This window comes from Panulirus ornatus, chromosome 63 (assembly GCF_036320965.1).
Source record: "Panulirus ornatus isolate Po-2019 chromosome 63, ASM3632096v1, whole genome shotgun sequence".
NCBI lineage: Eukaryota > Metazoa > Arthropoda > Malacostraca > Decapoda > Palinuridae > Panulirus > Panulirus ornatus.
In genome coordinates, this window is record NC_092286.1 from 26,572,770 (window position 1) to 26,587,769 (window position 15,000).

Below are 15,000 nucleotides of genomic sequence, written 5' to 3' on the forward strand. Positions count from 1 at the left end.
ACATACACAGAGACCTGTCAGGTACACACCTGTAGGGGACATACACAGAGACCTGTCAGGTACACACCTGTAGGGGGACATACACAGAGACCTGTCAGGTACACACCTGTAGGGGACATACACAGAGACCTGTCAGGTACAGACCTGTAGGGGACATACACAGAGACCTGTCAGGTACACACCTTTAGGGGACATACACAGAGACCTGTCAGGTACACACCTGTAGGGGGACATACACAGAGACCTGTCAGGTACAGGCCTGTAGGGGACATACACAGAGACCTGTCAACTACACACCTGTAGGGGGCATACACAGAGACCTGTCAGGTACAGACCTGTAGGGTAGAGAGAGACGTGTAGGGTAGAGAGAGATGTGTAGGGTAGAGAGAGGCGTGTAGGGTAGAGAGAGACGTGTAGGGTAGAGAGAGGCGTGTAGGGTAGAGAGAGGCGTGTAGGGTAGAGAGAGAGAGACGTGTAGGGTAGAGAGAGGCGTGTAGGGTAGAGAGAGACGTGTAGGGTTAGAGAGAGGCGTGTAGGGTAGAGAGAGACGTGTAGGGTAGAGAGAGGCGTGTAGGGTAGAGGGAGACGTGGAGGGTAGAGAGAGACGTGTAGGGTAGAGAGAGGCATGTAGTGTAGAGAGAGACGTGTAGGGTAGAGAGAGACGTGCAGGGTAGAGAGAGGCGTGTAGGGTAGAGAGAGACGTGCAGGGTAGAGAGAGACGTGTAGGGTAGAGAGAGACGTGTAGGGTAGAGAGAGACGTGCAGGGTAGAGAGAGACGTGTAGGGTCGAGAGAGACGTGCAGGGTAGAGAGAGACGTGCAGGGTAGAGAGAGGCGTGTAGGGTAGAGAGAGACGTGCAGGGTAGAGAGAGACGTGTAGGGTAGAGAGAAACGTGTAGGGTAGAGAGAGACGTGCAGGGTAGAGAGAGACGTGTAGGGTAGAGAGAGACGTGTAGGGTAGAGAGAGGCGCGTAGGGTAGAGAGAGACGTGCAGGGTAGAGAAAGGCGTGTAGGGTAGAGAGAGACGTGTAGGGTAGAGAGAGGCGTGTAGGGTAGAGAGAGACGTGTAGGGTAGAGAGAAGCGTGTAGGGTAGAGAGAGGCGTGTAGGGTAGAGAGAGACGTGCAGGGTAGAGAGAGGCGTGTAGGGTAGAGACAGACGTGTAGGGTAGAGAGAGACGTGTAGGGTAGAGAGAGACGTGCAGGGTAGAGAGAGACGTGTAGGGTAGAGAGAGACGTGCAGGGTAGAGAGAGACGTGCAGGGTAGAGAGAGACATGCAGGGTAGAGAGAGGAGTGTAGGGTAGAGAGAGGCGTGCAGGGTAGAGAGAGGCGTGTAGGGTAGAGAGAGACGTGTAGGGTAGAGAGAGACGTGTAGGGTAGAGAGAGGCGTGTAGGGTAGAGAGAGACGTGCAGGGTAGAGAGAGACGTGCAGGGTAGAGAGAGACGTGTAGGGTAGAGAGAGACGTGCAGGGTAGAGAGAGACGTGTAGGGTAGAGAGAGACGTGTAGGGTAGAGAGAGACGTGCAGGGTAGAGAGAGACGTGTAGGGTAGAGAGAGACGTGCAGGGTAGAGAGAGACGTGCAGGGTAGAGAGAGTACTGCATTAATTCGTTTAATAATTACACAGTTGTAAGATAATTATGCAAGTTAATGAGTGGTAATGTGTGGAGGGGGGGAGGGGGTGGCTCAGACGTGAACAGCGGAGATGATATGAACAAATATGTGAACCAATGTGTGAACATGTAGAAATGTTCCAATATGTTCATATGAGATGATTGTAAGATGTGGTAGAGCGGAACTAAAGTTGATCAATAATAATGATATCCTTCATGGTTGTACATGGTATTAGTTATGTATAACACATCTGTCTGGACAAACAGTCGACTGATCAATATCATATATTGATCACATAACATACCCAGCGATGAATATAGTATATTGATCACATATCATACCCAGTGATCAATATGATATATTGATCACATAACATACCTAGTGATCACATAACATACACAATGATCATATAACATACCCAGTGATCACAAAACATACCCAATGATCACATAACATACCCAGTGATCACATAACATACCCAATGATCACATAACATACCCAGTGATCACAAAACATACCTAATTATCACATAACATACTCAGTGATCACATAACATACCCAATCATCACATAACATATCCAATCGTCACATAACATACCCAATCATCACATAACATACCCCATAATCACATTACATACCCAATGATCACATAACACACCCCATGATCACACTGCATACCCCATGCTCACCTAACCTACCCAATGATCACATAAGTTACTCCATGATCACATAAGCTACCCCAGTGATCACATAAGCTAACCCATGATAACATAAACTTCCCCATGATCACACAACCAACCCCATGATCACATAAGCTACCCCATGATCACATAAGCTACCCCATGATCACATAAGCTACCCCATGATCACATAAGCTACCCCATGATCATATAAGTTACCCCATGATCACATAAGCTACCCCATGATCACATAAGCTACCCCATGATCACATAACCTACCCTATGATCACATAAGCTACTCCATGATCACATAACCAACCCCATGATCACATAAGCTACCCCATGATCACATAAGCTACCCCATGATCACATAAGCTACCCTATAATCACATAAGCTACCCCATGATCACATAAGCTACCCCATGATCACATAACCTACCCCATGATCACATAACCTACCCCATGATCACATAACCAACCCATGATCACATAAGCTACCCCATGATCACATAAGCTACCCCATGATCACATAAGCTACCTCATGATCACATAAGCTACCCCATGATCACATAACCTACCCCATGATCACATAACCAACCCCATGATCACATAACCAACCCCATGATCACATAAGCTACCCCATGATCACATAACTAACCCCATGATCACATAAGCTACCCCATGATCACATAAGCTACCCATGATCACATAAGCTACCCCATGATCACATAACCAACCCCATGATCACATAACCAACCCCATGATCACATAACCAACCCCATGATCACATAACCTACCCCATGATCACATAAGCTACCCCATGATCACATAAGCTACCCCATGATCACATAACCAACCCCATGATCACATAACCAACCCCATGATCACATAAACTACCCCATGATCACATAACCAACCCGATGATCACATAAGCTACCTCATGATCACATAACCAACCCCATGATCACATAACCAACCCCATGATCACATAAGCTACCTCATGATCACATAACCAACCCCATGATCACATAAGCTACCCCATGATCACATAACCAACCCCATGATCACATAACCAACCCCATGATCACATAACCAACCCCATGATCACATAAGCTACCTCATGATCACATAACCAACCCCATGATCACATAACCAACCCCATGATCACATAAGCTACCCCATGATCACATAACCAACCCCATGATCACATAACCAACCCCATGATCACATAAGCTACCTCATGATCACATAACCAACCCCATGATCACATAAGCTACCTCATGATCACATAAGCTACCTCATGATCACATAACCAACCCCATGATCACATAAGCTACCCCATGATCACATAAGCTACCCCATGATCACATAACCTACCCCATGATCACATAAGCTACCCCATGATCACATAACCAACCCCATGATCACATAACCAACCCCATGATCACATAAGCTACCTCATGATCACATAACCAACCCCATGATCACATAAGCTACCCCATGATCACATAAGCTACCTCATGATCACATAACCAACCCCATGATCACATAAGCTACCCCATGATCACATAAGCTACCCCATGATCACATAACCTACCCCATGATCACATAAGCTACCCCATGATCACATAACCAACCCCATGATCACATAACCAACCCCATGATCACATAAGCTACCTCATGATCACATAACCAACCCCATGATCACATAAGCTACCCCATGATCACATAAGCTACCTCATGATCACATAACCAACCCCATGATCACATAAGCTACCCCATGATCACATAACCAACCCCATGATCACATAACCAACCCCATGATCACATAAGCTACCTCATGATCACATAACCAACCCCATGATCACATAAGCTACCCCATGATCACATAAGCTACCTCATGATCACATAAGCTACCCCATGATCACATAAGCTACCCCATGATCACATAAGCTACCCCATGATCACATAACCTACCCCATGATCACATAACCAACCCCATGATCACATAACCAACCCCATGATCTAATAAGCTACCTCATGATCACATAACCAACCCCATGATCACATAAGCTACCCCATGATCACATAAGCTACCCCATGATCACATAACCTACCCAGGTGTAGTTGAGACCAAATCCGAAGAAAGGAAGGAGAAAGTTGAGTTGTTTATTGACTTGTGAGTTCTGAGTGTTGATGTTAGGTTCAAGGTCAGCTGTGCCACCAGCTGAGTCCACATCAAAGAATGGATACATCAGTTCTGATCTGATGTCCTTCAGTCTCTCAGCAGAGATGGCGTAAGGTTTCTCCTCCTTCTGCCACTCCTGCCTGACCGGTGCGATGCGGGACAACATGGGATCTGTCAACAACAACATAACACTCGTCCATGGTATTATACAATATATAGAGCCAGGATGTGGCCAAGCTAGTAGTGGTCAGGAAGGATGTGGCCAGGCTAGTAGTGGTCATGGTAGGAGGAAGGAAGGATGTGGCCAGGCTAGTAGTGGTCATGGTAGGAGGAAGGAAGGATGTGGCCAGGCTAGTAGTGGTCATGGTAGGAGGAAGGAAGCATGTGGCCAGGCTAGTAGTGGTCATGGTAGGAGGAAGGAAGGATGTGGCCAGGCTAGTAGTGGTCATGGTAGGAGGAAGGAAGGATGTGGCCAGGCTAGTAGTGGTCATGGTAGGAGGAAGGAAGCATGTGGCCAGGCTAGTAGTGGTCATGGTAGGAGGCAGGAAGCATGTGGCCAGGGTAGTAGTGGTCATGGTAGGAGGCAGGAAGGATGTGGCCAGGCTAGTAGTGGTCATGGTAGGAGGAAGGAAGGATGTGGCCAGGCTAGTAGTGGTCATGGTAGGAGGAAGGAAGGATGTGGCCAGGCTAGTAGTGGTCATGGTAGGAGGAAGGAAGGATGTGGCCAGGCTAGTAGTGGTCATGGTAGGAGGAAGGAAGGATGTGGCCAGGCTAGTAGTGGTCATGGTAGGAGGAAGGAAGGATGTGGCCAGGCTAGTAGTGGTCATGGTAGGAGGAAGGAAGCATGTGGCCAGGCTAGTAGTGGTCATGGTAGGAGGCAGGAAGCATGTGGCCAGGCTAGTAGTGGTCATGGTAGGAGGAAGGAAGGATGTGGCCAGGCTAGTAGTGGTCATGGTAGGAGGAAGGAAGCATGTGGCCAGGCTAGTAGTGGTCATGGTAGGAGGAAGGAAGGATGTGGCCAGGGTAGTAGTGGTCATGGTAGGAGGAAGGAAGGATGTGGCCAGGCTAGTAGTGGTCATGGTAGGAGGCAGGAAGGATGTGGCCAGGGTAGTAGTGGTCATGGTAGGAGGCAGGAAGGATGTGGCCAGGCTAGTAGTGGTCATGGTAGGAGGAAGGAAGGATGTGGCCAGGCTAGTAGTGGTCATGGTAGGAGGAAGGAAGGATGTGGCCAGGCTAGTAGTGGTCATGGTAGGAGGCAGGAAGGATGTGGCCAGGGTAGTAGTGGTCATGGTAGGAGGCAGGAAGGATGTGGCCAGGCTAGTAGTGGTCATGGTAGGAGGAAGGAAGGATGTGGCCAGGCTAGTAGTGGTCATGGTAGGAGGAAGGAAGGATGTGGCCAGGCTAGTAGTGGTCATGGTAGGAGGAAGGAAGCATGTGGCCAGGCTAGTAGTGGTCATGGTAGGAGGAAGGAAGGATGTGGCCAGGCTAGTAGTGGTCATGGTAGGAGGAAGGAAGCATGTGGCCAGGCTAGTAGTGGTCATGGTAGGAGGAAGGAAGGATGTGGCCAGGCCAGTAGTGGTCATGGTAGGAGGAAGGAAGGATGTGGCCAGGCTAGTAGTGATGGTAGGAGGCAGGAAGGATGTGGCCAGGCTAGTAGTGGTCATGGTAGGAGGAAGGATGTGGCCAGGCCAGTAGTGGTCATGGTAGGAGGAAGGAAGGATGTGGCCAGGCTAGTAGTGGTCATGGTAGGAGGAAGGAAGGATGTGGCCAGGCTAGTAGTGGTCATGGTAGGAGGAAGGAAGCATGTGGCCAGGCCAGTAGTGGTCATGGTAGGAGGAAGGAAGGATGTGGCCAGGCTAGTAGTGGTCATGGTAGGAGGAAGGAAGCATGTGGCCAGGCTAGTAGTGGTCATGGTAGGAGGAAGGAAGGATGTGGCCAGGCTAGTAGTGGTCATGGTAGGAGGCAGGAAGCATGTGGCCAGAGTGAGGTTCGAGTGAAGGAAAATTATACATTATACCAGGCTAATGTTCATGATAAAGCGTCAATATGTGTGGTATAGGTACACACAGTCTGGTCAACATGTGTGGTACAGGTACACACAGTCTGGTCAACATGTGTGGTACAGGTACACACAGTCTGGTCAACATGTGTGGTACAGGTACACACAGTCTGGTCAACATGTGTGGTACAGGTACACACAGTCTGGTCAACATGTGTGGTACAGGTACACACAGTCTGGTCAACATGTGTGGTACAGGTACACACAGTCTGGTCAACATGTGTGGTACAGGTACACAGTCTGGTCAACATGTGTGGTACAGGTACACACAGTCTGGTCAACATGTGTGGTACAGGTACACACAGTCTGGTCAACATGTGTGGTACAGGTACACACAGTCTGGTCAACATGTGTGGTACAGGTACACACAGTCTGGTCAACATGTGTGGTACAGGTACACACAGTCTGGTCAACATGTGTGGTACAGGTACACACAGTCTGGTCAACATGTGTGGTACAGGTACACACAGTCTGGTCAACATGTGTGGTACAGGTACACACAGTCTGGTCAACATGTGTGGTACAGGTACACACAGTCTGGTCAACAAGTGTGGTACAGTACACACAGTCTGGTCAACATGTGTGGTACAGGTACCCACAGTCTGGTCAACATGTGTGGTACAGGTACACACAGTCTGGTCAACATGTGTGGTACAGGTACACACAGTCTGGTCAACATGTGTGGTACAGGTACACACAGTCTGGTCAACAAGTGTGGTACAGGTACACACAGTCTGGTCAACATGTGTGGTACAGGTACACACAGTCTGGTCAACATGTGTGGTACAGTACACACAGTCTGGTCAACATGTGTGGTACAGGTACACACAGTCTGGTCAACATGTGTGGTACAGGTACACACAGTCTGGTCAACATGTGTGGTACAGGTACACACAGTCTGGTCAACATGTGTGGTACAGTACACACAGTCTGGTCAACATGTGTGGTACAGGTACACACAGTCTGGTCAACATGTGTGGTACAGGTACACACAGTCTGGTCAACATGTGTGGTACAGGTACACACAGTCTGGTCAACATGTGTGGTACAGGTACACACAGTCTGGTCAACATGTGTGGTACAGGTACACACAGTCTGGTCAACATGTGTGGTACAGGTACACACAGTCTGGTCAACATGTGTAGTACAGGTACACACAGTCTGGTCAACATGTGTGGTACAGGTACACACAGTCTGGTCAACATGTGTGGTACAGGTACACACAGTCTGGTCAACATGTGTGGTACAGTACACACAGTCTGGTCAACATGTGTGGTACAGTGCACACAGTCTGGTCAACATGTGTGGTACAGGTACACACAGTCTGGTCAACATGTGTAGGTACAGGTACACACAGTCTGGTCAACATGTGTGGTACAGTACACACAGTCTGGTCAACATGTGTGGTACAGTACACACAGTCTGGTCAACATGTGTGGTACAGGTACCCACAGTCTGGTCAACATGTGTGGTACAGGTACACACAGTCTGGTCAACATGTGTGGTACAGTACACACAGTCTGGTCAACATGTGTGGTACAGGTACACACAGTCTGGTCAACATGTGTGGTACAGGTACACACAGTCTGGTCAACATGTGTGGGTCAGGTACACACAGTCTGGTCAACATATGTGGTAGAGTACACAGTCTGGTCAACATGTGTGGTACAGGTACACACAGTCTGGTCAACATGTGTGGCACAGTACACAGTCTGGTCAACATGTGTAGTACAGGTACACACAGTCTGGTCAACATATGTGGTACAGTATACACAGTCTGGTCAACATGTGTGGTACAGTACACACAGTCTGGTCAACGCAGGATAACGTACCGAAATCTCGCCTTACTCTGCTGCTGATGGTAGCGCCTGATGTCCACCAACTGGGCAGGCGGTGGCGCTACCCTGGAACGCATGGGATCTGTGGACCAGGAGAGACAAAGAGACATGAGTTAAATATACACACACACACACACACACACACACACACACACACACACACACACACACACACACACATGGGGTCTGACCAGGAGAGACAGGGAGACATGAGTTAAATACACACACACACACACACACACACACACACACACACACACACACACACACACACACACACATGGGGTCTGACCAGGAGAGACAGGGAGACATGAGTTAAATACACACACACACACACACACACACACTCACACACACACATACACACACATACACACACACATACACACACACATACACACACACACACACACAGGTAGGGGTGTGTGATGTCTCCATGGTTGTTTAATTTGTTTATGGATGGGGTTGTTAGGGAGGTGAATGCAAGAGTTTTGGAAAGAGGGGCAAGTATGAAGTCTGTTGGGGATGAGAGAGCTTGGGAAGTGAGTCAGTTGTTGTTCGCTGATGATACAGCGCTGGTGGCTGATTCATGTGAGAAACTGCAGAAGCTGGTGACTGAGTTTGGTAAAGTGTGTGAAAGAAGAAAGTTAAGAGTAAATGTGAATAAGAGCAAGGTTATTAGGTACAGTAGGGTTGAGGGTCAAGTCAATTGGGAGGTGAGTTTGAATGGAGAAAAACTGGAGGAAGTAAAGTGTTTTAGATATCTGGGAGTGGATCTGGCAGCGGATGGAACCATGGAAGCGGAAGTGAATCATAGGGTGGGGGAGGGGGCGAAAATCCTGGGAGCCTTGAAGAATGTTTGGAAGTCGAGAACATTATCTCGGAAAGCAAAAATGGGTATGTTTGAAGGAATAGTGGTTCCAACAATGTTGTATGGTTGCGAGGCGTGGGCTATGGATAGAGTTGTGTGCAGGAGGATGGATGTGCTGGAAATGAGATGTTTGAGGACAATGTGTGGTGTGAGGTGGTTTGATCGAGTAAGTAACGTAAGGGTAAGAGAGATGTGTGGAAATAAAAAGAGCGTGGTTGAGAGAGCAGAAGAGGGTGTTTTGAAGTGGTTTGGGCACATGGAGAGAATGAGTGAGGAAAGATTGACCAAGAGGATATATGTGTCGGAGGTGGAGGGAACGAGAAGTGGGAGACCAAATTGGAGGTGAAAAGATGGAGTGAAAATGATTTTGAGTGATCGGGGCCTGAACATGCAGGAGGGTGAAAGACGTGCAAGGAATAGTGTGAATTGGAAAAATGTGGTATACCTGGGGTCGACGTGCTGTCAATGGATTGAACCAGGGCATGTGAAGCGTCTGGGGTAAACCATGGAAAGTTCTGTGGGGCCTGGATGTGGAAAGGGAGCTGTGGTTTCGGTGCATTATTACATGACAGCTAGAGACTGAGTGTGAACGAATGGGGCCTTTGTTGTCTTTTCCTAGCGCTACCTCGCACACATGAGGGGGGAGGGGGTTGTTATTTCATGTGTGGCGAGGTGGCGATGGGAATGAATAAAGGTAGACAGTATGAAGTATGTACATGTGTATCTATGTATATGTCTGTGTGTGTATATATATGTATACGTTGAGATGTATAAGTATGTATATTTGCATGTGGGGACGTGTATGTATATACATGTGTATGTGGGTGGGTTGGACCATTCTTTCGTCTGTTTCCTTGCGCTACCTCGCTAACGCGGGCGACAGCGACAAAGTATAATAAATGAAAATAAATCATGATAATAACAATGATAATAATAATAATCATATAATGATCCTAAGTAATCTTTCCTTCTAGTAATTCAACACATAACCTAGCCTAACCAACCTAACCTAACCAACCTAGCCTAACCAACCTAGCCTAACCTAACCTAACCAACCTAGCCTAACCAACCTAGCCTAACCAACCTAGCCTAACCTAACCTAACCAACCTAGCCTAACCAACCTAACCTAACCAACCTAGCCTAACCAACCTAACCTAACCAACCTAGCCTAACCAACCTAGCCTAACCAACCTAGCCTAACCTAACCTAACCAACCTAGCCTAACCAACCTAACCTAACCAACCTAGCCTAACCAACCTAACCTAACCAACCTAACCTAACCAACCTAGCCTAACCAACCTAGCCTAACCAACCTAACCTAACCAACCTAACCTAAGCAACCTAACCTAAGCAACCTAGCCTAACCAACCTAGCCTAACCTAACCTAACCTAACCAACCTAGCCTAACCAACGTAACTTAACCAACCTAGCCTAACATAACCTAACCTAACCTACCGCAACTTAACCAACCTAGCCTAACCTAACCTAACCTAACCTAACCAACCTAGCCTAGCCGAACCAACCTAGCTAGCCTAACCTAACCTAACCAAACCTAACCTAACCTAGCCTTCACAAGGTCAGACAAGCCACATCCGGGATGGAGGCTATGATTCAAATCTTGGTTGTAACGGAAATCATGTGAGTGTAGGCCAGCTTATCTTATCCTTGTACCGGCTAAAGATAAACATGATAACGCAAGTATAGTACGTACACCACCACCTACTGACTCCCTCCTTACACATGATCCAATGAACTGTACGGGGGGTGTACACTGCTGGGGGCACCATCTCTTGTACTGTACGGGGAGGGGGAGTTGTACACTGCTGGGGGCACCATCTCTTGTACTGTACGGGGAGGGGGAGTTGTACACTGGTGGGGGCACCATCTCTTGTACTGTACGGGGAGGGGGAGTTGTACACTGGTGGGGCACCATCTCTTGTACTGTACGGGGAGGGAGTTGTACACTGCTGGGGGCACCATCTCTTGTACTGTACGGGCAGGGAGTTGTACACTGGTGGGGCACCATCTCTTGTACTGTACGGGGAGGGAGTTGTACACTGCTGGGGGCACCATCTCTTGTACTGTACGGGGAGGGGGAGTTGTACACTGGTGGGGCACCATCTCTTGTACTGTACGGGCAGGGAGTTGTACACTGCTGGGGGCCCCATCTCTTGTACTGTACGGGGAGGGAGTTGTACACTGCTGGGGGCACCATCTCTTGTACTGTACGGGGAGGGGGAGTTGTACACTGCTGGGGGCACCATCTCTTGTACTGTACGGGGAGGGAGTTGTACACTGCTGGGGCACCATCTCTTGTACTGTACGGGGAGGGAGTTGTACACTGCTGGGGGCACCATCTCTTGTACTGTACGGGGAGGGAGTTGTACACTGGTGGGGCCCCATCTCTTGTACTGTACGGGGAGGGAGTTGTACACTGGTGGGGCACCATCTCTTGTACTGTACGGGGAGGGAGTTGTACACTGGTGGGGCCCCATCTCTTGTACTGTACGGGGAGGGAGTTGTACACTGCTGGGGGCACCATCTCTTGTACTGTACGGGGAGGGAGTTGTACACTGGTGGGGCCCCATCTCTTGTACTGTACGGGGAGGGGGAGTTGTACACTGCTGGGGGCACCATCTCTTGTACTGTACGGGGAGGGAGTTGTACACTGCTGGGGCACCATCTCTTGGACATTAAATGTCCAACAAGTTGTTCAACTTGTAGACAATATAGACCACAAGCAGATGGTACAGCATTATATAGCAGTCATTATGTACCACATAGTAGACACATAGTGTATATCTCACATGTTGACATTCTTACGTGAATAATGATCTTGTTCAATGTTATGTTCTTGTTGTATAACTTGGTGGTTATACATCTTACAAGGAAGTGTGCTTTATCTACAACATCAGTCTGTCACCCCTTACTCTTCTCTCCTCCAGGATCTTCTTGCCTGACCCTGTGTACGTCCGTCTTCATCATGATCATTAATGTTCATCTTTGTACATCTTCTGTCCAGACCCAGGTACAGATGGTACCCTCCTGACACCAGACCCAGGTACAGATGGTACCCTCCTGACACCAGACCCAGGTACAGATGGTACCCTCCTGACACCAGACCCAGGTACAGATGGTACCCTCCTGACACCAGACACAGGTACAGATGGTACCCTCCTGACACCAGACCCAGGTACAGATGGTACCCTCCTGACACCAGACCCAGGTACAGATGGTACCCTCCTGACACCAGACCCAGGTACAGATGGTACCCTCCTGACACCAGACCCAGGTACAGATGGTACCCTCCTGACACCAGACCCAGGTACAGATGGTACCCTCCTGACACCAGACCCAGGTACAGATGGTACCCTCCTGACACCAGACCCAGGTACAGATGGTACCCTCCTGACACCAGACCCAGGTACAGATGGTACCCTCCTGACACCAGACCCAGGTACAGATGGTACCCTCCTGACACCAGACCCAGGTACAGATGGTACCCTCCTGACACCAGACACAGGTACAGATGGTACCCTCCTGACACCAGACCCAGGTACAGATGGTACCCTCCTGACACCAGACCCAGGTACAGATGGTACCCTCCTGACACCAGACCCAGGTACAGATGGTACCCTCCTGACACCAGACACAGGTACAGATGGTACCCTCCTGACACCAGACCCAGGTACAGATGGTACCCTTCTGACACCAGACCCAGGTACAGATGGTACCGTCCTAATACCAGACCCAGGTACAGATGGTACCCTCCTGACACCAGACCCAGGTACAGATGGTACCCTCCTGACACCAGACCCAGGTACAGATGGTACCCTCCTGACACCAGACCCAGGTACAGATGGTACCCTCCTGACACCAGACCCAGGTACAGATGGTACCCTCCTGACACCAGACCCAGGTACAGATGGTACCCTCCTGACACCAGACCCAGGTACAGATGGTACCCTCCTGACACCAGACCCAGGTACAGATGGTACCCTCCTGACACCAGACCCAGGTACAGATGGTACCCTCCTGACACCAGACCCGGGTACAGATGGTACCCTCCTGACACCAGACCCAGGTACAGATGGTACCCTCCTGACACCAGACCCAGGTACAGATGGTACCCTCCTGACACCAGACCCAGGTACAGATGGTACCCTCCTGACACCAGACCCAGGTACAGATGGTACCCTCCTGACACCAGACCCAGGTACAGATGGTACCCTCCTGACACCAGACCCAGGTACAGATGGTACCCTCCTGACACCAGACCCAGGTACAGATGGTACCCTCCTGACACCAGACCCAGGTACAGATGGTACCGTCCTGACACCAGACCCAGGTACAGATGGTACCCTCCTGACACCAGACCCAGGTACAGATGGTACCGTCCTAACACCAGACCCAGGTACAGATGGTACCGTCGTGACGTCAGACCCAGGTACAGATGGTACCGTCCTAACACCAGACCCAGGTACAGATGGTACCCTCCTGACACCAGACCCAGGTACAGATGGTACCCTCCTGACACCAGACCCAGGTACAGATGGTACCGTCGTGACATCAGACCCAGGTACAGATGGTACCTTCCTGACACCAGACCCAGGTACAGATGGTACCCTCCTGACACCAGACCCAGGTACAGATGGTACCCTCCTGACACCAGACCCAGGTACAGATGGTACCGTCGTGACACCAGACCCAGGTACAGATGGTACCCTCCTGACACCAGACCCAGGTACAGATGGTACCGTCCTAACACCAGACCCAGGTACAGATGGTACCGTCCTAACACCAGACCCAGGTACAGATGGTACCGTCCTAACACCAGACCCAGGTACAGATGGTACCGTCGTGACATCAGAGCCAGGTACAGATGGTACAGTCGTGACACCAGACCCAGGTACAGATGGTACCGTCGTGACATCAGAGCCAGGTACAGATGGTACCGTCCTAACACCAGACCCAGGTACAGATGGTACCGTCGTGACATCAGAGCCAGGTACAGATGGTACAGTCGTGACGTACCGTGTAACATATGTTAAGGTACAGATGGTCCCTTCATTATCTGACTATGTGATAAAAGCTTTTATTTTCTACCAGGAATATTGACGTGAGTTAGTGTCGCCCTCTGCCGCCTAGTGTAGCCTGTATTAACTAGGTTGAGTCCGCCTGGTGTAGCCTGTATTAACTAGGTTGAGTCCCCCTGGTGTAGCCTGTATTAACTAGGTTGAGTCCGCCTAGTGTAGCCTGTATTAACTAGGTTGAGTCCGCTTGGTGCAGCCTGTATTAACTAGGTTGAGTCCGCCTGGTGTAGCCTGTATTAACTAGGTTGAGTCCGCCTGGTGTAGCCTGTATTAACTAGGTTGAGTCCCCCTGGTGTAGCCTGTATTAACTAGGTTGAGTCCGCCTAGTGTAGCCTGTATTAACTAGGTTGAGTCCGCTTAGTGTAGCCTGTATTAACTAGGTTGAGTCTGCCTAGTGTAGCCTGTATTAACTAGGTTGAGTCCGCCTGGTGTAGCCTGTATTAACTAGGTTGAGTCCGCCTGGTGTAGCCTGTATTAACTAGGTTGAGTCCGCCTAGTGTAGCCTGTATTAACTAGGTTGAGTCCGCTTAGTGTTGCCTGTATTAACTAGGTTGAGTCCGCCTAGTGTTGCCTGTATTAACTAGGTTGAGTCCGCCTGGTGTAGCCTGTATTAACTAGGTTGAGTCCGCCTAGTGTAGCCTGTATTAACTAGGTTGAGTC

General features: G+C 49.4%; 1 protein-coding gene across 1 annotated transcript in view; it reads right to left on the minus strand.

The window, feature by feature from the left end:
- Positions 1-15,000, minus strand: part of mesh (sushi domain containing 2 mesh) — a 103,754-nt gene that overhangs the window by 83,372 nt on the left and 5,382 nt on the right. Inside the window, exons 2-3 of the mRNA XM_071656751.1 lie at positions 8,370-8,457; positions 4,408-4,649 (exon numbers count right to left, since the gene is read on the minus strand). Coding sequence (XP_071512852.1) covers positions 4,408-4,644 — 237 coding nt within the window. The 5' untranslated portion in view covers positions 4,645-4,649; positions 8,370-8,457. The remainder of the gene's footprint in view (positions 1-4,407; positions 4,650-8,369; positions 8,458-15,000) is intronic.